General features: G+C 39.7%; 1 protein-coding gene across 2 annotated transcripts in view; it reads left to right on the forward strand.

Annotated features, from left to right (window-relative positions):
• The window catches only part of LOC140738491 (D-amino-acid oxidase-like), a 26,265-nt gene continuing 1,269 nt past the window's right edge, over positions 1 to 24,996 (forward strand). Inside the window, exons 1-10 of one of the 2 annotated variants that reach the window (XM_073065836.1) lie at positions 1 to 325; positions 4,245 to 4,454; positions 6,813 to 6,927; positions 8,938 to 9,014; positions 12,422 to 12,487; positions 12,808 to 12,862; positions 13,022 to 13,123; positions 17,271 to 17,353; positions 18,906 to 19,023; positions 19,143 to 19,241. In XM_073065836.1, coding sequence (XP_072921937.1) covers positions 4,261 to 4,454; positions 6,813 to 6,927; positions 8,938 to 9,014; positions 12,422 to 12,487; positions 12,808 to 12,862; positions 13,022 to 13,123; positions 17,271 to 17,353; positions 18,906 to 19,023; positions 19,143 to 19,241 — 909 coding nt within the window. In that variant the 5' untranslated portion in view covers positions 1 to 325; positions 4,245 to 4,260. Of the gene's footprint in view, positions 326 to 4,146; positions 4,455 to 6,812; positions 6,928 to 8,937; positions 9,015 to 12,421; positions 12,488 to 12,807; positions 12,863 to 13,021; positions 13,124 to 17,270; positions 17,354 to 18,905; positions 19,024 to 19,142; positions 19,242 to 24,996 lie in introns of those variants that run through there. The other variant, XM_073065837.1, reaches the window with a different exon arrangement.

Genomic DNA, 24,996 nt, shown 5'->3' on the forward strand with positions numbered 1-24,996 from the left:
GCGGAGCGGGGCGGTAGGTGGGCAGTTGAGTCTCACTGAAGACTCCAGGAAAGCCCAATTAATTAAGCCATAACCTGCGTTACAGAGGAGCCTCAAGTGTTTTTGTTTTCTTCGTCACCTCTTATCGTGTCAGACCCCGGCAGCCTCCACGAGTGCGCGCCCAGAATGGTGGAATAATATTCCCGAGGCCGATGGTGACGACGTGTAAATTTATCCGATTGAGAAGACATAACTTTGTTTTGTTTATGCATGTCTATTATCCACATTGGGCGTTAGATTTTCCTGTTTTCTACTGACCAGTGCACGGTCTGAATCTTGCATTTCGGTAAGTCAGTGTGGAGGAATTAAAAGTGAGTATGCTAGAAAGATCAGGTTATACAGCTTCATAAATCGATGGAGAGAAACTTTAGGATGCAAAGAAAGAAGGGCGGAAAGGCAGAAAATTGGAGATTAGAGTAAATTGGATTAAATGAGACCTGCACGATGGGCCCCTAAACCACTTCTCATCGTAGCAAAAAATAAATTGTTGAAGGAACTCAGCGAGTCAGGTTGAGTCGCTTTGGAGGGAATTGGACAGTCAAGACTCTTCGTCTAGATTCATTTAGATGTCACCCACATCCCCTGGCTGCATATATTAGCCCTTTGGTCCTAAGGGACCCTCTCTTTCCCCAGCTACCCTCTTGCTCTTTATGCTCCCTGTCCACAGACCGCTTGTCGCATTCCCATCTGCGAAGAAGCTACTTAGTATCCACGCCAGGACCAATAGACTCAAAAACAGTTAGTTTCACCACGCAGAAAGGCTGATCAACTCCTCCACTCACTAACCAACCCCAACCACTAACTACTTTATCACTTCCATTCAGAGTCACCTATATACAGACACTATATACACAATATATACACCTATATAGAAGCACAGGCTTGTCATCACTCTATTAATATACAATCAAAGTATGTAAGTCATCTTGCGTATTTATATTTAATGTGTTTTTATTATGATTATGCTTAGTGCCTTTTTTGTACTGCATCATACTCAGGGTTACAATTATTTCATTCTCCCTTGCACGTGTACTGTAAATGACATTAAGCAATCTTGTAGAAATGACTTGGGATTCTCCTTAATCTTATCTGCTAATGATATTTCATGATTCCTTTTGCCCTCCTTATGGCTCTACTGAGTGCTATCCTATATCTTCAAGCTATTTTCTAGATAGTAGTTGCCTGTAAGTAGCTACTTTTCTGTGTTAAAACCTTTGTAACGTATGTCAATGATTAACTCCCATGCATAGATGTATTAATAGAACAGAAAGATAACTTTAGAAAGAATTGGGCCAATTTGGTACAACAACAGCTGGTTCTTATGTAGGGGTAGAGGATATGGGTACAGTTCTGATTACATGTTTTGCAGTTACCTTTACCAAAGAGGAGGGAGGATAGCTTAATATGAGTGTGAAATATTGGATGGGGAAGATATGCATAAAGAGGTTTAAGACCTTATGAGTGGATGAATTGCCAAGCCTGACTATATTTCAGGGTATTAAAAGGAAGAGACTTTTAACTACGAAATTTTAATGTGCCCTGATTTCTGGAGTGATGCTTTAGGATTGGAGGATCATTAAGATTGTATGTTGTTTAGAAAGGAAGGGATAAACAAAGTAATTTAAAAAAGAAACAACCAGCAGTCAGCAAGATCAATGGAATCTTCCTTTGGGGGAAAACACATTAATCAGGATCAGTTAACATGGATCTGTAAGAGATAGTTCTGTCTCACAAATTTGTCGAATCTTTTGAGGTAACGAGGAGGGTTATGAGGCTTGTGTTTAGTGTAGTTTGGATAGTTTTCAGCAAAATTCCTGACAAGGTCCCTTAATGGCAGGCTGTTCATAAAAAGAAATAAAGTTGACAAGCAAGGAAGAGGAACAAATTTGACCCCAAACTAAAGAGTAATGATTGTTAGGTGTTTTTCTGGGCTAGAAGACTGCTACCTGTGCAGTAAATGACTTAAATGTAACCATTTACAACATTTGGTTGACGGTGTACACTATTGGAATATTTTGTAATTTGTAGGAAGATTTTTTATAGTTAGGTCAGTTGGAAGGGAAAGTGGCAAAATTAATTCAGCATAGAGAGGTGTGAGGTAAGACGGTATCCAACAACCAAGAGGATCAGGGGAGAATCTCTGATATTCCTCTTCTCCAGATAGCCTCGAAACCAAGAAAGAACAGCAGTGTGATCATCGATCCTCAAATCCCTCCTCCACACACAAAAAAAAAGAACAGGCACATCAACTCTAAAATTCTCGTCCCCTGCACACACTAAAATGAGAAAGATTGGGTGAAGCACACAGAATATAAAAAAAGACTATAAGACTGAAAAAAAATCTACAGTCCAAGTCCATATCCAAAACGCAAAAATCCTTGGTAACTTTCTCTGTGAACAGCAGCGCAGAGTGATCCCACCAGTGATCAAGAGGCAGTCTCCTCGCCCCTCCCCAGTAGCAGAGTGGTCCCACCAGCGATCAAGAGGCAGTCTCCTCACCCCTCCCCAGTAGCAGAGTGGTCCCACCAGCGATCAAGAGGCAGTCTCCTCGCCCCTCCCCAGTAGCAGAGTGGTCCCAGCAGCGATCAAGAGGCAGTCTCCTCGCCCCTCCCCAGTAGCAGAGTGGTCCCACCAGCGATCAAGAGGCAGTCTCCTCGCCCCTCCCCAGTAGCAGAGTGGTCCCAGCAGCAATCAAAAGCAGGCAGCTGGCACTCTCCTTCTGCATTGGCCTCAATGTTACTATTTCCTTCCCTCCATTGGCGAAATGGAGTCAAGCATCAGCTTGCACCCTGTCCGCCATGAGGGTTGTGCACACTGTCTGCCTCCCAGAGACTGCAGAGTGCTGAAACACCCCAATGATCTCCAATCTGCAAATCACAGGCTCCAGCAGTTCCAGAGTCACATTCAAGATGAAAAATAAATGTGAAAGACATAAAAGAAGTGAAATATATGGTTTCATGACGTCGACCGATGGAGCGTTGTATGCAGGCATCATCTTGACCAGAAGATCGGAGCCATTAGATTCTTTATTGACAGATTCTTAAAACGTATCAGAATCAGGTTTAATATCACTGGCACATGTCTTGTAATGTTTTGTGCCAGCAGTACATTGCAATATATAATAATTATAAACTGCTCACTCTTTCCACTTCAGATTCCTCTATAAAAACTGGTGTGTGTTCCCTTCTCTTCCCTTTCCTGAAGTTCACAATCAATCTGTAGCAGAACTCCAGTCAGTGTTTCACAAGGCACATAGGATAACTGAGGCCAAGATTATACCAACAGGTTATTTCTAGAATTATATACATAACATAAAAATAGACCTGAAAATGAATCCTAGTCTCAGCATTACGAAAAGATAAGACTTTATCTTTGGGAAATGTACGGGAGAGGATGCGGAGCAGATTCATGACTAAGTTCTACAGTTGTTGATTGGTGGTAAAATGGGGTAAACTAGAATGTTCCTGTGGGAGTGGACAAGTTTGGGACAGACCTATTTGTGACAACTAAAACGATAGGTGAATAAATAAAAAGAATCTACTTCCCTTGGCAGAGAGAAATCAAAAACCAAGAGCATCTATTTATAGTCGTTGGTAGAATAATTGGTGGAGAGGAGTGTTGAAATCTTGAGTTGTTGGAGTCTGGAACTGAAAATCTGCTAAAGGCAGAAAACTCACCCCCCCCCCCCCCCATATATTTGGATGTGAACTTGGTGAGCCTTGACCTAGAGAGTATAGATAATTAGCTGCAGGATGTAATTCGGCTGGATGCATAGGCACAATGGGCTGAACAGTGTTGTTAATGAGATGTTATAAGTGCTTTAGAAATATAGAAATCATGACAACAAATTGATAGGCAAATAGCAATGTAGTCATCCATTTAACGATGTTATCTGTAGGATATATATTTCACAGGACACCATCAAAACGTTTTTTTCAATGGGATTTGTACCTATAACTTCCTAACTCAAGAGATGAGACTAGTTCTAGCGAACTACAGCGAACACCATGTAAATGTCTAGAAACAGCCACAGGATTTCAAATGCATGACGTTGCAAATGGGCTAGTTAATAATTAGTACAACAATTACTTTCTTGTAGGACTGAAGGTCAAAGATTGTATTCTGATCACGGGAAGCTGTACTCAGTCTTCCAGCCATAAGTTTTGCAGTCAATCCAAGAATCATTTTCCTCTGTTTCTTTTCAGGATTGTAGGACAGGAAATGCGTGTGGCAGTGATTGGTGCTGGAGTGATTGGTCTGTCTTCAGCTCAGTGCATCATTAATTGCACACATCCCACAGCCAAGCCACTGACCGTCGTTGTTTATGCAGATACTTTTACACCAAATACCACCAGCGATGGAGCTGCTGGATTCTGGCAACCGTATGTTGTTGATGAGGGGAAACCAGAGGAAGTGTAAGAAGAACCATTTCTAGAAATATACTAAATTAATTAACAAATTCCAATGTGCAGTATTTGCTATGTGATTTTTAAATTTATTTTCTCTTTCTTCGCTGTTGTCTGTATTTAAATTTGTGGGAGATGGGCGAGGTCTTAAACCAGGAGTTTTCAACCTGGGGTTCATGGAGCCCTTGCTTAATTGCATTGGCCCATGGCATAAAAAGGATTGGGAACCCCAGTCTTAAATGACTACATCCTGCCTGTTTTTACCACGGAGAAGTTCTTGGAAATTAGGGAAGAGAAGAAGAATGTCCTGAAACAACATACAAAACTCTGAGAATCAGGCAGCATCTATAGAGGGAAATGTACAAAAATTGGCAAGTCATGTTACAGTTGTACAAAATGTTAAGCAGGCCACACTTGGAGTATTGTGTCTTGTTTTGGTTGCTACACTACAGGAAGGATGTAGTTAATCTCAAGAAGGTGAAGAAAAGAATCATGAAGGTATTAGTTCAATTGGAAGGTTTGAATCAATAAGAAGTGATTGGAGTCCTGAAGTAAGATCTCAGCCCAAAACATTTGCCTTTTATTCGTTTTCATAGACGCTGCTTGACTTGCTGGGTTCCTCCAGCATTTTGTGTGTGTTGGTTGAAGAGATTAGATAGGCTGGGTCTGTTTGCCACAGAACAAAGGAGGGATGAGCTGACAGAAATGTGTAAAATTATAAGAGGCCTAGATAGGGTAAAAGCTTGTGTCTATTTCCCATGATAGGGCAATGTCCTCTGGCAGCTGCTCTGGAGGGCATAGTTTAAAAGGGATCTTGAGTAATTTTTTTTACATGAAGAATAGTTGGTGCCTGAAATGAGAGAGAAGATGGTAGAGCGAGGAGGAACACCATTTAAGAGGCACCTGGAATGAGCAGAATATAGAGCAGTGTTTCCCAAACATTAAGCAAGGGGCCTGTGGGTATAGAGAGATACACCATTCTTTTTATACTACCACTATTTGCTTTTAAAGAGTACTGGCAAGCATCACTGGTTCTGTTAGTAACTGTCAGATACAATATGGTTACCTCCAGAAAAAGTTGTGCTTTGAGAGTAATTATAGTAGAAGAATAAATTTTAATCAGCATGGGACATTTTATTGTGTTAATGTGATTCTGCAACCAGTTCCTAATGTCAATACTGTATGGACTTCCCCTGGTTCCTACTCTATTTATATAATCAAGCTAAAAATTGAATATGGAAAAATCACATGTATAAACTTTGTTACGAATGTGCCGCAACTCTGAGGGGCCGAAGGGTACAAAGTCGCCCCCTCCTTTTTGAGAATCGCAAGATCGCTATTAATTCGGGTCTGGGACCCAGGAAATGAGAGAGAGACACGCAGAATCCACAAGGTTTGGAATGTGTCCTGGCCTCAGCGAAACAAAGCCACTGATAACGGCCATTTTCTCTTGGAGACAGAATTGTGTATTGAGTACTGTACTATTCATTGAAGCCCCTCAGGGGACGACCAGAGTGGGCTGGTTGAGGGATTGCATCATCCCAACCTGATTGACATCTGAGACCCCGTGAGTAAGGATAAAAGAGGGTCTGGGGAACAACCCCTTTAGACGCATCAGGAGAAACGCTAGAAATCCCGAGACAGCATTTAATAGCAACAGCCGGTGGGGGCTCGTGTGCGTCCTTCCCTTGCCTGGGATTGGCGGGCTCGCCACGGAAGAACGGCTTAGCTAAAGGAGAGGCCACAAGTGAACGGCCACACCAACGAGACTCCTGACGGATCAAAATCATAAAAGGGAAGCCGGCAAGTTTTTTCTCCCAAACTCTCTCTCTCTCCAACCATTGCAAACCCAGCGGTCCCCAAAGGCTGCAGCCTGCATGAACTGAGTGAACTTTATATTTCCATCGGACAATACATTATCCCCTAGACAACGATAGAGCGTATTTCTTATTGATTATTATTATACCCGCACTTGTAGATTTAGTATTGACAATGTATATTATCTGTATATTTGCATTGATATTATTTTTGTGTATTTTTACTAATAAATACTGTTAAAAATAGTACCATCAGACTTCAACGGACCTCTCTATCTTTGCTGGTAAGTGACCCAGTTACAGGGTTCGTAACAACTCCTACATGTGGTTTGCTACATAAGTGTACTGTGCTATCATTTTATGGGTTCTAATGTCCTATTTAGTATTAATATGTATTAAGTGAAAGAGGTAGATTTCTTCTTTCTACTTGCACATTACAGGTTACTACTGTCTGTTGTACTGGTAATAATAATGCAGTAATTGTAGGTAATATTTACTCTAGAAATTTCTGAGTTATCCTTATGTCATTTTGCCCCGTATTTTAATGCAGGAAGTGGAACAAAGAAACATTTGATTACCTACTGAGTTACTTGCATTCACCTGATGCCAATGAGATGGGTTTGTTTTTGCAGTCTGGGTACAACCTCTTCAAAGAGCCCATGCCAGTAAGTATTTGTTTTGGATATAATGAAGTTTAAAGTGACAGATTACTGTCTATATTAATGATGTTTACACCATGGGACCCTGTACAATTGACACTTAGCTTCCCCACTTTTGCCCACTTAGTGTGTTTTCTATTCTAAATTTTACTTTCAATTCCAGATGTAATTGCCATCAAATTTAGTGTTATCTTCTAACACGATGAGGGCACAGTCCAGATCTCTGGGAAATTCAAGGCTCTACAGAGATAAAAGCAATAAAATACTATATAGGAATTGTAAAACTTAGTTATTGTGTGACTTTTTGTCATGTTAAAATGCACTGGATGTTATCACATTTCATCACAGCAAAGCTTCCTTAATCCTGCAGATGGAGGGCTTTGGTAGTACCACTCTAGTAGATTTTCCAGATATTTGGATGTTAGTATATCTCAACATACTTTGAAATCACATTGATTTCGGAATTGTGAGGTAATATAATAAATTGTCCATTGAACCTGGGAGCACGAGAAACAGGCTGCTGACAAATTTCAAAAGTGCTTGGGAAACAGGGTCACTGAAAGTTTCAAAGGAGTGCAAATGGAGCTCCACTGAATGTTGGAACACAATGCCCCATTGAGCCACATGCCGAACTATTGAGATTTCTAAATTGTAGGATAGCAGATGAATAGTTTTCTGTAGTTGATTTTGCAACTTATGTAGAAAAAATGAGAAGATTATGTTATTTCACAACATAAATGTTATAAGGTAGATATAGGCTTGAACGGCTGCAGATTCAAGTAACTTTCAAGTCCAGTTTGACTCCTATAACAGGGCCAGCTTTTTAAATCAGTTTATTGAGCCTATTAGTATCATGCATGTTGATAATATCCTAATACCCCAGTAGGAAGGTTTGTTAATGCTGCCCTATGGGGATTCTCTAAAGGTTCATTTGCAGTTTGAGTCTGTGATGTGGAAGGCAAATATGATGTTAGCTTTCATTTCAAGAAGACTAGAATATAAAAGCAAGGATGTAATGTTGAGACTTTATAAAGCACTGGTGAGGCCTCACTTGGAGTATTGTGAGCAGTTTTGAGACCCATCTTAGAAAGGATGAGCTGAAATTGGAGAAGGTTCAAAGGAGGTTCAAGGAAATGATTGAATGGCTTGTTATATGAAGACAAGCTCTGGGCCTGTATTCACTAGAATTCAGAAGATTGAGGGGTTACCTAATTGAACCCTATCGAATGGCGAAAGGCCTTGATAGAGTGGATGTAGAGAGGATGTTTCCTGTGGTGGGAGATTCTAAGACCAGAGGGCTCAGTTTGAAAATAGAGGGGTGTCCTTTTAGAACGGAGGTGATGAGTAATTTCTTTAGCCAGAGTGTGGTGAATATGTTGAATTTTTTGCCATACGCAGCTGTGGAGGCCAAGTTTTTAAGGCAGAGGTTGATAGATTCTTGATTGGTCAGGGCATGAAGGGTTACAGGGAGAAGGCAGGAGATTGGAGCTGAGAGGAAAATTGGATCAGTTATGATGAAATGGCAGAGCAGACTCAATGGGCCAAATGGCCTAATTCTGTTCCTATGTCTTATGGTCTTAGCTGACATGGATAGCTGAAAACTCCCTCATAATGAAGTTCAATTAAATATCCAAGTAATCGACACTCTCAGATCATATTAAAAGTTCTTTAGAAGCTGATGAAAGTTTTGTGTCCTGAAAGGTAGTTCAAATTAACCTTATTAATTATGAGCATGGATATAAATAACAAGGCAAGAATCTGTACTTTAAACTGCTTTTCATTTCCATCATCTTGTCCTTGTCAGATAATGGAGCGGACATCCTACTGATAAAGAGCACCATTAATTTCAGATGCAGCTAGACAGATACTTAACTAGAAAGGATGCTGTCATGTTATTAACACTCACTTGTGAATCTGATATTTACACTGGCCCAAATAAAATAAAAATATCATATTTTTGTTTTCCATTGTCTGAAGAAATGGTAATAACCTTTTTTTTTCCATTCTTCCTCTTAGGATCCATCCTGGAAAGACACTGTTTTGGGATTTAGACACTTGACAGCAAAAGAGCTCAAACTCTTTCCTGGATTTAGGTACTTTTTGCACAATAATTTCCCATTGAAGTCTTCACAGGCAGTGGTATCACATATATTACAGGAAGGATGTTAATAATGTTGAAGGAGTGCAGAGAAGGTTTACAAGGATGTTGCTGGGACTTGAGAAACTGAGTTACAGAGAAAGGTTGAATAGGTTAGGACTTTATTCCCTGGAGCGTAGAAGAATGAGGGGAAATTTGATAGAGGTATATAAAATTATGATGGGTATAGATAGAGTGAATGCAAGCAGGCTTTTTCCAGAGGCTAGGGGAGAAAAAAACCAGAGGACATGGATTAAGGGTGAAGGGGGGAAAGTTTAAAGGGAACATGGGGGGGGGGGCTTCTTCACACAGAGTGGTGGGAGTGTGGAATGAGCTGCCAGATGAATTGGTAAATGTGGGCTCACTTTTAACATTTAAGAAAAACTTGGACAGGTACATGGATGAGAGGTGTATGGACGGATATGGTCCAGGTGCAGATCAGTGGGACTAGGCAGAAAAATGGTTTGGCACAGCCAAGAAGGGCCAAAAGGCCTGTTTCTGTGCTGTAATGTTCTGTGGTTCTATGGTTCTATATGGCTCTGTTTCTGGAATGCAGAAATTCAGTCCAGATTTAAACCTTCATTAACTATCCTTAGATATGGGTCCACACCATATTTCTAGCCACAAAGGGCCAGTAAAGAAAACTCAAATTGTTAAACTAATCCACAAAAATCCCTTGAATCAATTTTCATATAGCCAGAGTTAACATAAATTGAAAACTGGTAGGAAACAGATAATTATCAAATGGAGCATTCTCACAGGGCCAACAGTGACTAATAAAGGATTCAGATACTCGCAATATATATTGATGATTTGGATGAGGGAACCAAATCCAATATTTTTGAAATAAAGGACTGGAAACGGCAAGTCATATAGCATCCGTGGAAAGAGGAACACAGTGAACACTTCAGATCTGAGGCTCCCCTTTTCTGGAATGTAAAAAACAACATAGTTTGCAGTAGTAGAGAATGGAGGAAGGATGGGAAGATCAAAGGGAATATCTCTGATATGTTGAGACCAATTGGGTTGATGTGGCAGTTAGAATCAGTTCAAGTTTACTATCATCTGACTGCCCATATATTCAGCCAAACAAAGAAAAACATTCCTCCAGACGATGGTGCACCCACAATACATATATCACACAGCACATAAAACAAAATATTATCACAAACAGTTTAATAAAATAGAATTCAAAATGCATGTACTGCACAGCACAAGTAACCAGTCAACAGCTCGTTGTCCAAATGGCAAGACTTTGGTGGTGACAGGTATTCATTAGTGTCACAGCCTGATGGAAGAAGCTGTTAGCCAGACTGTTAGACCTAGTCCTGATGCTCCTGTATCTCCTTCCTGACAGTAGTGGGTCAAAGAGATTGTGGGATGGGTGTAGGGATCCTCAACATTGCTTTGGGCCCTTCGTATACAACACTCCCAGTAAATGTCACAAATTGAGGGTCTGTCTTTTTCTGTGTGATGTGTTGCTAATGCTGAGCAGGCCAGGCTATATAATAGAAGTGAAAATAAAGGGCCAAAATCATAGAGTTAGACAACCTGGATGCAGGGAGGATGTTTCTTCTGACTAACAGGGTGCTAAAACAACAATTTACAATTTCAGCATACAGGTTTAGATGTTTTCCACTCAAAATGCCTTCACCTGGATGGTAGTGAACCTGTAGAATTCTCTACCACAGAAACTGCAGAGGCCATTTCATAGAATATATTTAAGAGGGAAGTAAGTAGATTCCTAGACACAAAACATTTAAAGGAGAATGGTGAGAGGTGGGCATATGATATTGAGAAAGAGGGTTAACATAATTCTATTGAATGGACCAAATGGCTAGATCCTACTTTCCACTTTTCCTTGTAAATAACTGACACAGTAGTGATAGAGGTTAGCACAATGCTTTACAGTACCAGCAACCTGGCTTCAATTCCTACTGCTGTCTGTAAGGAGTTTGTATGTTCTCCCTGTGGCCAAGTGGGTTTTCTCCCACAGTCCACAGATGTACTGGCTGGTAGGTTAATTGGCCATTGTAAATTGTCCAGTGATTAGGCTATGGTTAAATTGAGGGTTGTTGGGTGGCACAGCTCGAAGGGCCTATACTACGCTGTAAGTAAGTAAATATACATATAATGCAGTGATCAGTTGCACAAGTCCTTTACTACATTTACTGAATCACAAATATTACAAATGGGAGCTATTTTCATGGTCAGAATACTGGTACCTACAAGGGTGGATGCATTGACAGCAACAACATGAGCAGATTCATGGAAACTGGAAGCTGGGCAGGAAAGTATTAGAATAGTGGATTACACTAATAATAAAGGCATGAATGAAAGATCAAAATAGTTGCCTCACTCGAGCAAAGGTACAGAGGGATGTTGAATAAAAGCAGAATACCATTTATTGAATTTTAAAGGTAAAGGGTAAAGGGTTTCAACTGGGAAGCTTGTTGAGTCGTCTATTTCAACCAGGCAAGAGGCTGACTGCATCTCTGAGTGGATTAACTTGTTGGGATTTTAGCTTCTCATTGATACACATGAAGGATGCCAGAAATGAGTAGCTTGTGATATTGAGCAAGTACCAAAATGACTGGGATGAATAAAAGGCCACAATTCCCTCCTACTCTTACTTAGGGATCAAAGGGTTAAATGCCCTGGCAAATCAGAGGATTCTTTGAAAAGCAAGTTTTCCATGCAGACATTATTTTAATATTTACAAGCTTAATGTCTAAGCCCAAGCACATCCGTAAAGAATGCTGTGGCAGAAGGAAAATTTCTTGTGTGCCCTTTTAAGTATATTGCAAACTCTGTAGAATTAACAAAATGTTTAAGCGCTGTTACTTACAACCTGTTACGCCGCTGGCGTTCGGGGCAGCAATGAAGGCTTTCCATTTCTGACAGTGTTCAGAGCTTCCTTCATTGTGTCACTAGCGGGGTTTTCACTGCTGTCAGCCATATAAGTCCCGTGTGGAGACTCAGGAATACCATCGCACTCAGATGTAGAAGGATTCTTTGTTGCTGTTTCCATAACAATTGTGTTTTACCAGTCAGGGTGGTTTGCCCTGAGCTGATCCCCCAAACCTGGAGGACCAGAGGACTGCTCTTACGCTGGTCATTACCCTTTGACCTGTTTGGCATAGGTGTCCCTACCAAGAGTCAAAACATAAAGCCCTGACTCCAGCCAGCATTACTCTCCAGGTCATTGAGACCCGCAAGCCTCCAACCTTAAAATAAAGTTGTGATCCTCCTGGAGGTAAGCATTGTTAGACAGACCACATTGCTCCTCAGCCTACTCCTCCATCTGTTAATTATATGATCCTTCAACCATCAGCTTTTCATCCGACGTTCTCTGTTTTTCAGCTACGGTTGGTTTAACACTTCACTGATGTTGGAGGGAAAGAGCTACCTACCATGGATGATGGCAAAGTAAGCTATGGTATTTTATTTTTAATCCATGCTCTGATTTCATCGTCTGTTGGAATTAGCAGTGCTCGGGCCTGAGACAGCTCAATGTCTCAGTGGCATGAGCCACTGGTGCTTTGTAGTGCCTCCATAATGCTTTTGCTTTTGGGGTCTGTTGCAGCTTGGGAGCATTGCATGAAGAAGAAAAGATTAACAGGTTACGTTTAATAGTGTTACATATTTTAGTTCCTCTTCATAAAGGTTAATGTGGCACATTGAAGTTAAATGAAAATATACTGTAGATTTTGATAATAAAACTTACAAATATATTTCCTTTTATTTAGATTAAAAGAACAGGGTGTCCAGTTTGTTAAAAAGAAAATTACTTCTTTCCAGGAGGTACCCTTGTCTAATTTTCATTATTGTAATTAATTTTATGGCAATTTAAAATTTTTGATTTTCTGTCTAGACTTATCCTATTCATCTATGTGCTGTTGATTTGATATGTGAAGATATGATTCTTACACGTAACTTGTTTAATGTTTCTAACTATAACAGTTAGCCCCAGCCTTTGATGTGATTGTGAATTGTACGGGCATCCGTGCTCAAGAGCTGCAGCCAGACCCAGAGCTGAAGCCTGCTCGAGGACAGATCTTAAAGGTGAACATGTTTAATTAATAGTTTTTGCTTATGCTATATAAAGAGAGGAAATTATTCTTCCTTTCCCATTTCATAAATTCTTCACAATAGTTCAAATCAGGTTAAAAGGTATTTCATTTCTTTGAATCTTGATATGGCTCATAAATTTGGGGTTAAGAATTAAACATTGATAATGGGGTTTCAGAAATTGCTGTAATAATTTAATATCAGCCGCCAATGTTATCCCAGTACTCATAATAAAAGTAGTGGGAATAACAATTTGTTCTGCTGTGACAGGCAATCAGACAACAAATGATTCAGTAAAATCATGCTATCGAATGAGCTTGTAAGTGATTCTTTATACTGTATTTTAAGTTAATTAGATCGATCAATAATTATTGAATAAATTACATTTTTTAGTTTTCTGAAATACAAATATACAAATTGGGACTGGAATCTGCTTCACAGTTCTTCAAACCTGCTCTAGCATTTAATATGAAACCTCAACACTGTGTTCATGTTGACCTTTCAGCTCCCCACTGTATGTATTAAAAAACCCTTCCATTAAAAAAAGATTTGACTCTGAGGGAGAAAGATTGCTTTATCTTTATCTTAAATGCATGACCACTTATTTTCAGTAGTTCTAGTTTTTCCTAAAAGGAGAACCATCTTCTCCACATCTATCTTTCAGGATCTTTTTAGAAAGCCCATTCCCACTCTTCTAAAGTCCAGCAATATTTGATCAGTGCAACATTTCCTCAAAAATCATCCTGCCCATTGCAGACACTAGTAAATCTCTCTAAACTCCTTCATATTCATTACTTTTCTTAACTTACATAAATACCGTAGATTCCGGACTACAGAGCGCACCTGATTAAAAGCCGCTGGCTCTAATTTTAGAAAGAAAATCAATTTTTTACTTGTACAGGCCGCACCGGATTTTAGGCCGCACCGGATTTTCGGCCGCAGGTGTCCCACGTTGTAATATGAGATATTTACACAGAAAGATATTACACATGAGGATTTTTTAACTTTTAATTAAATCCATATGGTAACATAAACAAATACATATTGCAAATGCTTTTTTTCGAACCGTGCCTGTAACGCGGCTACTTTTAAATATACGTTGCGTATACTTTTTTACTGAACAACATTCCAATATCTCCTAACGACTGGTAAAAAATATATATACTGCAGCCTACCAGGAAAAGTTATTGATTGCCTTTAACTTAAAAGCAGCGTTTTCGCTCCGCCGCTCGCCCCCCGCCGTCCCGTTTATCGCAAACCGGCATTTTCCCACAAGACGCGGCGAAACCGGGTGTGACGTCATAGCATCCCGCGATGTAGTACAGAAAACAAATATAGTTAAAACTCTTCTAACTTTAACTAGAAAATGAATTACTAAGCGAAAATATTATAAACTAAATAACTGCCATAAAGGCAGCACAATGCTTTTCTTCGAGTGTTTTCCATGTTGATGAGGGTGAGTACAAATGACTGATTTACAATAATTTAATTGTGAAAGTGCGCTTGATTTATCGTACAATTTCATTGGACCTCTGTGAACTACTCATCAATTTTATTGGTCTACTGTTACGAGGCAAAATGTTTTTGGCGGCATGAAAAAAATCATGCATTGACCGCTCCGTATTAAAGGCTGCAGAGTTCAAAGCTGTTCAAAATGTGGGAAAAAAGTAGCGGCTTAAAATCCGGAATCTACGGTAATTGTTGTAATTGCTGTCTTTGACAATGCTTTGGAAAACTAGTATCTCTAACTCCATCAGAAATGGCCATCTAGCAGTGTCCAAAATGAACCATTTCACAATTTTTCACATTCTACTCAGTTTTCGAAAACTTTATGCCTTTTCACTTAACCTCTCTATATCACATTGTAGCTTCCTCATTTATTCTGTGTAACCTACATTCCCACCTATTTTTGTATTATTTGCAACATTATCTGACCTGCTGCCTTTGTCCAAATCATTAATATAAATTCTAAAAAGTTGAGATTCTAGCATTGGTCTTTGTGTCCCACCAAACATTCTATTTAATCACCCAGAAAATGACCCTTTAATCTAAGGCTTACTATTTTAATGCCATTTAAAAATATACAAAGTTAACATTTAGCATTATCACTGCTCATGGACTACTTCCATTTCATAGTCATTTCAAAGTCCGCAAATTACATTTTACTATTCCTTTCAGTGATTTCCCTCTAGTAACTGTCTTTCCCTTCTTATAGCGTTGTCCAGTTATAATTACTTCTGAGACAAATAATCCTGCTTTGGAAATTTGGTTAGGTGCGTCCTGTCAGAATCAAACCTTTCATGAAAGACCCTTTTTTCACACTGAATGTGCCTATGATAACATCATTCTTAATGCAAAATGATAATTTTCCAGTATTGCTAGGATAAATTATTTCATGTGGTTGTGCATTTGTTTTGGGCATGTCAACCCAACCATGTTATAATAGTGCTGCTTGCTCTGCAGTGGCATGTTTTTTTAGAGGAAGCTGGCTTAAGCTAATTGTTGCCTGATGCCTAGACCCTTGTTCAGGTAGGTGCCTTTAGCACATTCATTTATCTGTTATTTGGGCCAATGTAATCCTATAACTAAGAAAAAAAGATGCTGCAGTAACTCTGCAGGTCAATTAGCATGTAAGGAATTGAGAATTTGGCTTGAGACCATTCGTCTGGACTGAAATACAGAGGCAAGGTAGCCAACTTACTGCCTGACTTGCTGAGTTCATCCAGTGTCTTGTTGGTTATTCTGTTCAGCACCCTCTTTTTTGTTGCATCTGCGGTCTTTTGTGTCTCCATACTCCTGTAACTCTCATGCTGCAGTTTGTTGATGGAAGTGAGAGGGGTTGCTTGCAGGCAGTACTTCAGTACCCGTCCTCCAACCTCCTTCCAATCCATGGCTGATTTGCCACAGACCTCCCTCCAGGCTCCTGCTTGACTGTTTTGCCCACTTCATGCTTTCAAATTCAAAAGAAAGGCCTTATCTTTGTGTTAAATTAACCTAGCATGCAATGCTTGTGTTGCATCCTTTGCTGATTTTTGAAAAGGCAGGCCCACAGCTAAAATAATTGACAGTGCACGGGCTGATAAACTTGTAAAGTCGTAGAGATACAGGACAAAAACAGGTCCTTTGGTCATGAATCCATGCCAAGCAGCAAGCACTCATTTCTACATTAATTCCACCCTAATTAACTATTCTCCTCACTTTCCCACCAACTCCACCACCTTCCTCATGTTCTACTACTTATCTATACATTAGGAGCAATTCAAATTCGTTAATTAAGCATTGGAGCATCTTGATGAAACTCATATGATCACAGAGAGAACATGCAAACTCCACACAGACTGTATTGGAGGTCAGACTTGAACCTGGGTTACCATAGAACCATAGAACACTACAGCACAGTACAGACCCTTCAGCCTTCCATGTTGTGCCGACCCATATAATCCTTAAAAAAAAGTACTAAACCCACACTACCCCATAACCCTCCATTTTTCTTTCATCCATGTGCCTGTCCAAGAGGCTCTTAAGTACCCCTAATGTTTTAGCCTCCACCACCATCGCTGGCAAGTCATTCCAGGCAGTCACAACCCTCTGTGTAAAAAACCTTACCCCTGATGTCTCCCCTAAACTTCCCTCCCTTAATTTTGTACATATGCCCTCTAGTGTTTGCTATTGGTGCCCTGGGAAACAGGTACTGACTATCCACCCTATCTATTCCTCTCATAATCTTGTAGACCTCTTATCAAGTCCCCTCTCATTCTTCTACGCTCCAAAGAGAAAAGTCCCAGCTCTGCTAACCTTGCTTCATATGACTTGTTCTCCAAACCAGGCAACATCCTGGTAAATCTCCTCTGCACCCTCTCCATAGCTTCCACATCCTTCCTATAATGAGGTGACCAGAATTGAACACAATGCTCTTAAGTGCGGTCTCACCAGAGATTTGTAGAGTTGCAACATGACCTCTGTATTCTTGAACTCAATCCCCTTATTAATGAAGCCTAGTATCCCATAGGTTGCTGAAGCTGTAACTACTGATGCCAGTGAGCTGCTGAAGCAATGTTTCTAAAGTTTGGCAATGTTATTATAAATGGAGTTACTTAATTTAGGAGTTAGTTCTCACCTATGGAAGTTTTTCTTTTATCAGGTTCATGCACCATGGATGAAGCACTTTGTTCTTTCACATGATATCAAAGCTGGGGTTTATTCCATGCCATATATTTTACCAGGGTAAGAATGATCAAAGCACTTAACCCATTTAATACTATTAAGATAACCATGGTGAAGCTCTATGATCAGAATTTTTGGCTGAATGCACGACATAAAAATGTCTTCCAATTATTCTTGAGCCATAAGTTGTTTAGATCTGTTGTCTTTTTTCTCGCTGACGCTGCACTAACTTTGTAATCCTCTCCTTTGCTATACTCAGCTCTACTGCTTTTTTGTGTTTTCTTAAGAAAATTTATTAACTAGCTAATATGTTTACAAATATACTAATTGGTTTTGTAAGGCAAAATAATTTATTTTTACTCCCCATTTTTTGTGTTGCACCCACTGCTTCACAGATATACATGAGTTTGCAGAATGAGGTTTTTTTGCTTTGAAATTTGCCAAAAGCAGCTAAAGATCCCTCTTCCTCTCCCACTCAATCACTGTCTATTATGATTTGTCAGTCCTTTGCATCATGCATTTCCATGCTGAACAAGTAAGACATACAATATTTGTTTTTGTAGTTCCTTTTGTAATAAGCTCTCTGCCAGCAAAAGGATCAGAGTGAAGACGGCACATATAAAGAAATGCGATATTTCCTTTAAAATGGCATCATATAAATGGAAAGGTGATGAAGGAAGGTCTAATTTACTGGCCACTTAATAACTAAGCAGCTTGCCAGCCCACAGTCCAAAGAAATAAGTAACATAAAGGTTCCTTAGCATTCAAGTTATTTGACCAAGTACAGTGGATTCTGGTTAATTGGGATACATCATGACCAGTACATTTTGGCCCAATTAGCCAGAGTATCATGAAAATTGTTAAAAGGTATTAAAAAAAAAGGACAACTACAATTTATCTATCTAAATGAAATAAAGAACAAATTAGAACACCACCAATACCTTTAGAGTACCATACAACTGTGTATCAGTTCCTAGTAGTTATCGATGACTAAATGAGCAAAACCAACGCAGACACATCGTGTAGATAATGGACTGCCTTCATTCAATGTTATCAGCAATTGCATCCTCCAAATATTCACTTTCATTGTATTATTCATGGTTATTGTTGATACCTTCAAATTCTTTGTTGTTCCTAACTTGTTGAAGAAGTGAAATAATTTCATTTGCACTTCTGACCATTTCTGTCATCTTCAAGCCTGTATGTTGTAACTGCGGTGAGCAAACCAGTTCCAAATTGTCTTATTTCTCGACAATATGCGTGACAAAAATCACTGCTTTCTTAGCACAAACACACGCAACTGAAGCTGCTTAAAATCTGATTACTGTAAGCGTGGTGTAGTGTCTAATGGCAAAGCAAGTGCACTCGACTGACGCTAGTTAGGAACTGTTACACAACAGTCTCCCTCCCCAGTTAGGCGACGTTGTGTTCCAATCTGTCTCAATTTAGTTTTTGTTCTTTTAGAGTTGTCCCAAATAAATGGCTGCCCCGATGAACTGATGGCCCAACTAACCCGGAGTACACTCTATATTGTAATATTATTAGTGATTGAAGAGAAAGTTCAGCAAAGCTTTATGTCAACTTCACTGTTGTCACTGCACTTCCATTTTAGAAGCAAATTGGTAACCATGGGAGGAATCTTCCAACTTGGGAACTGGAATGAGGAGAACAATGCTGAAGACCACAACAAAGTGTGGGAAGGTGGCTGCAAACTTGTACCTAGCCTGAAGGTTGTTTATAAGGATTTTACACCATTTTATGAGAAAATATCACCATACAAATTAGTAAGCAGTACGTGCTGTATTATGGAATTAATCTGTTTATTCATTAACTATTATACTTCTTACAGAATGCCAGAATAGTAGAAGATTGGACTGGACTTCGACCTGTCCGTAGCAGGATCCGCTTAGAACGACAGACGTTCAATTCAGGACCAACGAAATTTGAGGTATGATATCAAAACAAAAAAAATACAGAGGATTCGGGTTAATAAGGACATACCGGGACCAGTGCATTTTGGTCCACTGCCCCAATTAACCGAAGTTTCATGGAAATAGTTTAAAAGATATAAAAAATGACAAACTACCATTTAACTGAGTAACAAATTGTGTATTTAAATGAAATACAGAACAAATTAGAACACTAGCAATACATCTAAATATACTTAATACATTTGACATGTCATCTAAACCTTTGACAAACATTCTATAGATGTGAGGTGAGAGTATATTGATTGGTTCCATCATGGCCTGGTATGAAATACACCAATGCCCTTGAATGGAAAAGCCTACATACAAAAAGTAATGATACAGCCCAGTCCATCATGCTTAAAGCCCTCCCAATTATTCAAAGTTTCAGTTCAAAGTACACTACTCAAAATGTATAAATTATACAACCTTGAGATTTGTTTGCTAGTAAGCAGCTACAAAGCAAGAAACCTGAAAGAGCTCAACTAAAGAAATATCAATGCCAGAGACAAGGGGCCATGTAAACAATAGCAGTAAGCAACAACATTTTGAACTGAAGATACAAAGCCCAGAGTAGGCCCAAGCTTCAGTATCAGTTCATCACATTAGCAGGCACAGAGTACAGGAGCCAGAGTCTGTCTTCATAGCCTCAGCACCATGGAGGGAGGAGTGAACATCATGGGAGAGTGAGTGAAATTGGCTCTCAACCTCCGATCCCGACACCCTGTCTTCCCAGTATTTCAATTAAATTGTCCAAACAGCATATTGTATCTCACAGTAGGGCCCAGGCACCACTGCAGCGAAGGGCTCAGGGCCTAGAATATGCTCCCCAGTGACCCGCTCTGGGCCCAGATTTCACCGCCCAGCCCAAAACTGTTTTTAATTTCTCCAAATCTGCTCAGTGCCCAGAGTGACTCATCCTTGCATCTGGGCCAGTTGTATGGACATCAGAACTCCTCTGCCTCGACTTCTCTCTGAATGGCTCACTCCATCTGCGTCAATTCTTCAGCATACTAGTGGGTTCATCCCTCAAATTTGCTTCGCCTTTGCTCACTTCATTGTTAGTGGTGATATTTTACTACAATTTATTCACTAAAGGTATTATTTATGATGTTTTTACAAATTCTTTTGCCTTTTGAACTGCCAGTGAGGTGTCACACACATTCGGTAGCACCATCTTAAACTGGAAGTCACCAATAAAAATTGAGCACAGAGCGCTGTCACAGGAAAGTAGCGTCCATTATCAAGGACCCCACCACCCAGGCCAGATTCTCTTCTCACTGCTGCCATCAAGAAGGTACAGGAGCATCAGGATCCACACTGCCAGATTCAGGAACATTTATTACCCCTCAGTCATTAGACTTTTGAACCAAAGGGTATAACTTGCCCTAACTCTGAATTGAACCTATTGACTCACTTTCAAGAACTTTTCATCTCATGTTTTCTATTTATTGCTTATTTATTTATTATTTTAATTATTTTTCTCTTTATATTTGCACAGTTCATTGTCTTTTGCACATTGATTAGCCATCCTGTTGGATACAATCTTTCATTGATTCTATTGTGTTTCTTGTATATATATTCCCACAAAAATGAATCTCAGGGTTGTGTATGGAGACATGCAGTTGAAGTCAGAAGTTTACATACACTTAGGTTGAAGTCATTAAAACTCGTTGTTTAACCACCCCACAGATTTCATATTAGCAAACTATAGTTTTGGCAAGACATTGAGGACATCTACTTTGTGCATGACATGAGTAATTTTTCCAACAATTGTTTACAGATAGATTATTTCACTTCTAATTGACTATACAGTCGGCCCTCCTTATCCATGGGTTCCACATGCATGGATTCAACCAACCACGGATTGGGAAAACCCGGAAGTTCACTCTCCAGCACTCATTGTTTGAGCAAGTGGAGACTTTTTCCCCTTGGCAATATTCCTTAAACAATGCAGTATAACAACTATTTACATAGCATTTACATTGTATTAGGTATTATAAGTAATCTAGAGATGATTTAAAGTATATGGGAGGATGTGCGTAGGTACCGTGGATTGGGATCGAAAAAAAAATGGAAGCTCTCTTACTAAGTAAGTTGGAATAGGTACATCTGGTATTATTTAGCGTCAATCAAACGTTTGTCTTAGTATTTAGTATATATTTTACCTTTCTATGCATATAAAACACTAAGAAATGTATGTTTCAATAACTAAACTACTGCGTTGCTTAGTAATAATTGTAGCTTTCATCGGGGCAGGGCCTTTTTCAATTTATCCCTTAAAATTGTTCCAGTTGTTGACCGACTGTAGCCTAACGCTTTTCCAATGACCGATGGTGTTTCACCTCTTTCTGATCGCTTTATTATTTCCACTTTATTTTCAATTGTGATCGCTTTCCGTCAACAGAACAGAAACACTACGGATTCAGAGCTCCGCCAGGTCCTAAAGTCCACTGCAGTGAGACAGGTTAAATAAGGTCCGGAGCTGCACTGGGTCCTAAAGTCCACTGCAGTGAGACAGGTTAAATAAGGTCTGGAGCTGCACTGGGTCCTAAAGTCCACTGCACTGAGACAGGTTAAATAAGGTCCGGAGCTGCACTGGGTCCTAAAGTCCACTGCACTGAGACAGGTTAAATAAGGTCCGGAGCTGCAATGGGTCCTAAAGTCCACAGCACTGAGACAGGTTAAATAAGGTCCGGAGCTGCAATGGGTCCTAAAGTCCACAGCACTGAGACAGGTTAAATAAGGTCCGGAGCTGCACTGGGTCTTAAAGTCCACAGCACTGAGACAGGTTAAATAAGGTCCGGAGCTGCACTGGGTCCTAAAGTCCACAGCACTGAGACAGGTTAAATAAGGTCCGGAGCTGCACTGGGTCCTAAAGTCCACAGCACTGAGACAGGTTAAATAAGGTCCGGAGCTGCACTGGGTCCTAAAGTCCACAGCACTGAGACAGGTTAAATAAGGTCCGGAGCTGCACTGGGTCCTAAAGTCCACAGCACTGAGACAGGTTAAATAAGGTCCGGAGCTGCAATGGGTCCTAAAGTCCACTGCACTGAGACAGGTTAAATAAGGTCCGGAGCTGCACTGGGTCCTAAAGTCCACAGCACTGAGACAGGTTAAATAAGAGACTTGAGCATTTGCATTTTTTGGTATCTGTGGGGGGTCCTGGAACCAATCCCCCACGGATAAGTAGGGCCAACTGTATCACAATTCCAGTGGGTTAGAAGTTTACAAACAAGATCAAAAGAAATCAGCCAAGACCTCAGAAGAAAAAATTGTGGACCTCCACAAGTCTGATCCATCCTTGGGAACAATTTCCAAATGCCTGAAGGCACCACGTTCATCTGTACAAACAATAATATGCAAGTATAAACACTATGGGACCACACAGCCGTCATACCGCTCAGGAAGGAGACACATTCTGTCTCCTAGAGATGAACGTACTTTGGTGCGAAAAGTGAAAATCAATCCCAGAACAACAGCAAAGGACCTTGTTAAGATGTTGGAGGAAACAGGCAGACAAGTATCTATATCCACAGTAAAACGAGTCCTATATTGACATAACCTGAAAGGCTGCTCAGCAAGGAAGAAGCCACTGCTCCAAAACCACCATAAAAAAGCCAGACTACAGTTTGCAAGTGCACATGGGGACAAAGATCTTTCTTTTTGGAGAAATGTCCTCTGTTCTGATGAAACAAAAATTGAACTGTTTGGCCATAATGATCATTGTTATGTTTGGAGGAAGAAGAGTGAGGCTTGCAAGCCGAAGAACACCATCCCAACCGTGAAGCATGGAGGTGGCAGCATCATGTTGTGGGAGTGCTTTGCTGCAGGAGGGATTGGTGCACTTCACAAAATAGATGGCATCATGAGGAAGGAAAATTATGTGGATATATTGAAGCAACATCTCAAGACATCAGCCAGTAAGTTAAAAGTTCAGTCGCAAATGGGTCTTCCAAGTTGACAATGACCCCAAGCATACCTCCAAAGTTGTGGCAAAATTGCTTATGGAGAACAAAGTCAAAGTATTGGAGCAGCCATCACAAAGCCCTGACCTCAATCCAATAGAAAATTTGTGGGCAGAACTGAAAAAGCATGTGTGAGCAAGGTGGCCTACAAACCTGACTCAGTTACACCAGTTCTGTCTGGAGGAATGGAACAAAATACCAGCAACTTATTGTGAGAAGCTTGTGGAAGGCTACCCAAAACGTTTGACCCACCCAAATTAAACAATTTAAAGGCAATGCTACCAAATACTAATGAAGTGTGTGTAAACTTCTAACCCACTGGGAATGTGATGAAAGAAATAAAAGCTGAACTAAATCATTCTCTCTACTATTATTCTGACATTTCACATTCTTAAAATAAAGTTGAGATCCTAACTGACCTAAGACAGGGAATGTTTCCTAAGATTAACTGTCAGGAATTGTGAAAAACTGAGGTTAAATGTATTTGGCTAAGGTGTATGTAAACTTATGACTTCAACTGTATGTGTTCTTTGATAATAAATCTGCTTTGACATATTTGACTGACTAATTTAGGTGGTGTTGGTGGTTGTGGGACAGATGATGGCTCAAACAGATGCATTTTTCAAACTGTTAAAGGAGTTTTTACAGCAGGACTACAGAATCTGTAATTCAACATCCGTGACAACATAGCACTCTTTCAGTACTACGCTAAAGTCTCAGCCTAGATTACATGCTCAAATCCTGTAGTGGAATCTGAAGTTGTATCACTGAGACAGAATGACCATAATATTGAGAAATATACACATTTCATTAATATTTAGTACAGCTACCAAACAATTGGTTAACTTTGCTAACTTATTTTGATAGGAAACAAAACATAAAGATGCAGCTTTCATAACTTCGAAGAAAATGTAGTTGTTATAAACTCTACATTTTTATTGTGAAAAACACTTTGCAACCTGATTCCCAATAATGAACAGTGAAAAGTACTTTTTTTTTGAATGCATGCTTTCAGATCTTTTGCATGTGTTACCTAGTAGGGCTTAAAGATTTTATCTATATGGGATCAATACATGCATGATGCAAAGAAGTAAAAGTTACAGATTTTGAAGCCGTTATGAGGAGAGGCCTGCTGCATTAAAACAATGCTTCCTTTCCAAGATTATGCACACTTTTTAAAACAATTCATTACTTTTAATGTTCTAACACACCCAATAGGACCTTTTCAACACAGGTGAAAATTATGAAATTGTCACCAGTTGACAGAGCACCATGAAAAATTCTTTTGTGAATTTTTCCAACTACAATAAAGGGTACAAAATTGACTTTGTTGCACTTGTCTCATGAATCTAAAATGGGTACATTTGTATTTGAATGTTCAGACCACTAACTTAGTTAAGGGCTTTTATTAGACAGCCCTGGTGGCTGCCTTAAATGAATGCAGATCTCATTTGATATTCAAACAAGTCTTCTGCACTCATTTCAGACACAGACTCCTAAATCTGTTTACCTTCTGCTATTTTGAGAATTTAGAAGGATCAGGACAGTTACTTTGGATTTGTAGAGCAATTACATGTTCCTTAAGTCACTTACAATCACATAATTAAAATTGCTTTTCCATTTTCATGGATTTAGCTGAGTTTTAAGTATGGTTCAGAATTCCTGAGGCTTTAACAGAAATTTATTACAGCAGCCTGCAGTTTTCCTCTATTTCTGGTGGTGATAGAAGAAACATTTGTATAGGACACTGCTGAAATGGAGTTCAGAT

Source organism: Hemitrygon akajei, chromosome 14 (assembly GCF_048418815.1).
Source record: "Hemitrygon akajei chromosome 14, sHemAka1.3, whole genome shotgun sequence".
NCBI lineage: Eukaryota > Metazoa > Chordata > Chondrichthyes > Myliobatiformes > Dasyatidae > Hemitrygon > Hemitrygon akajei.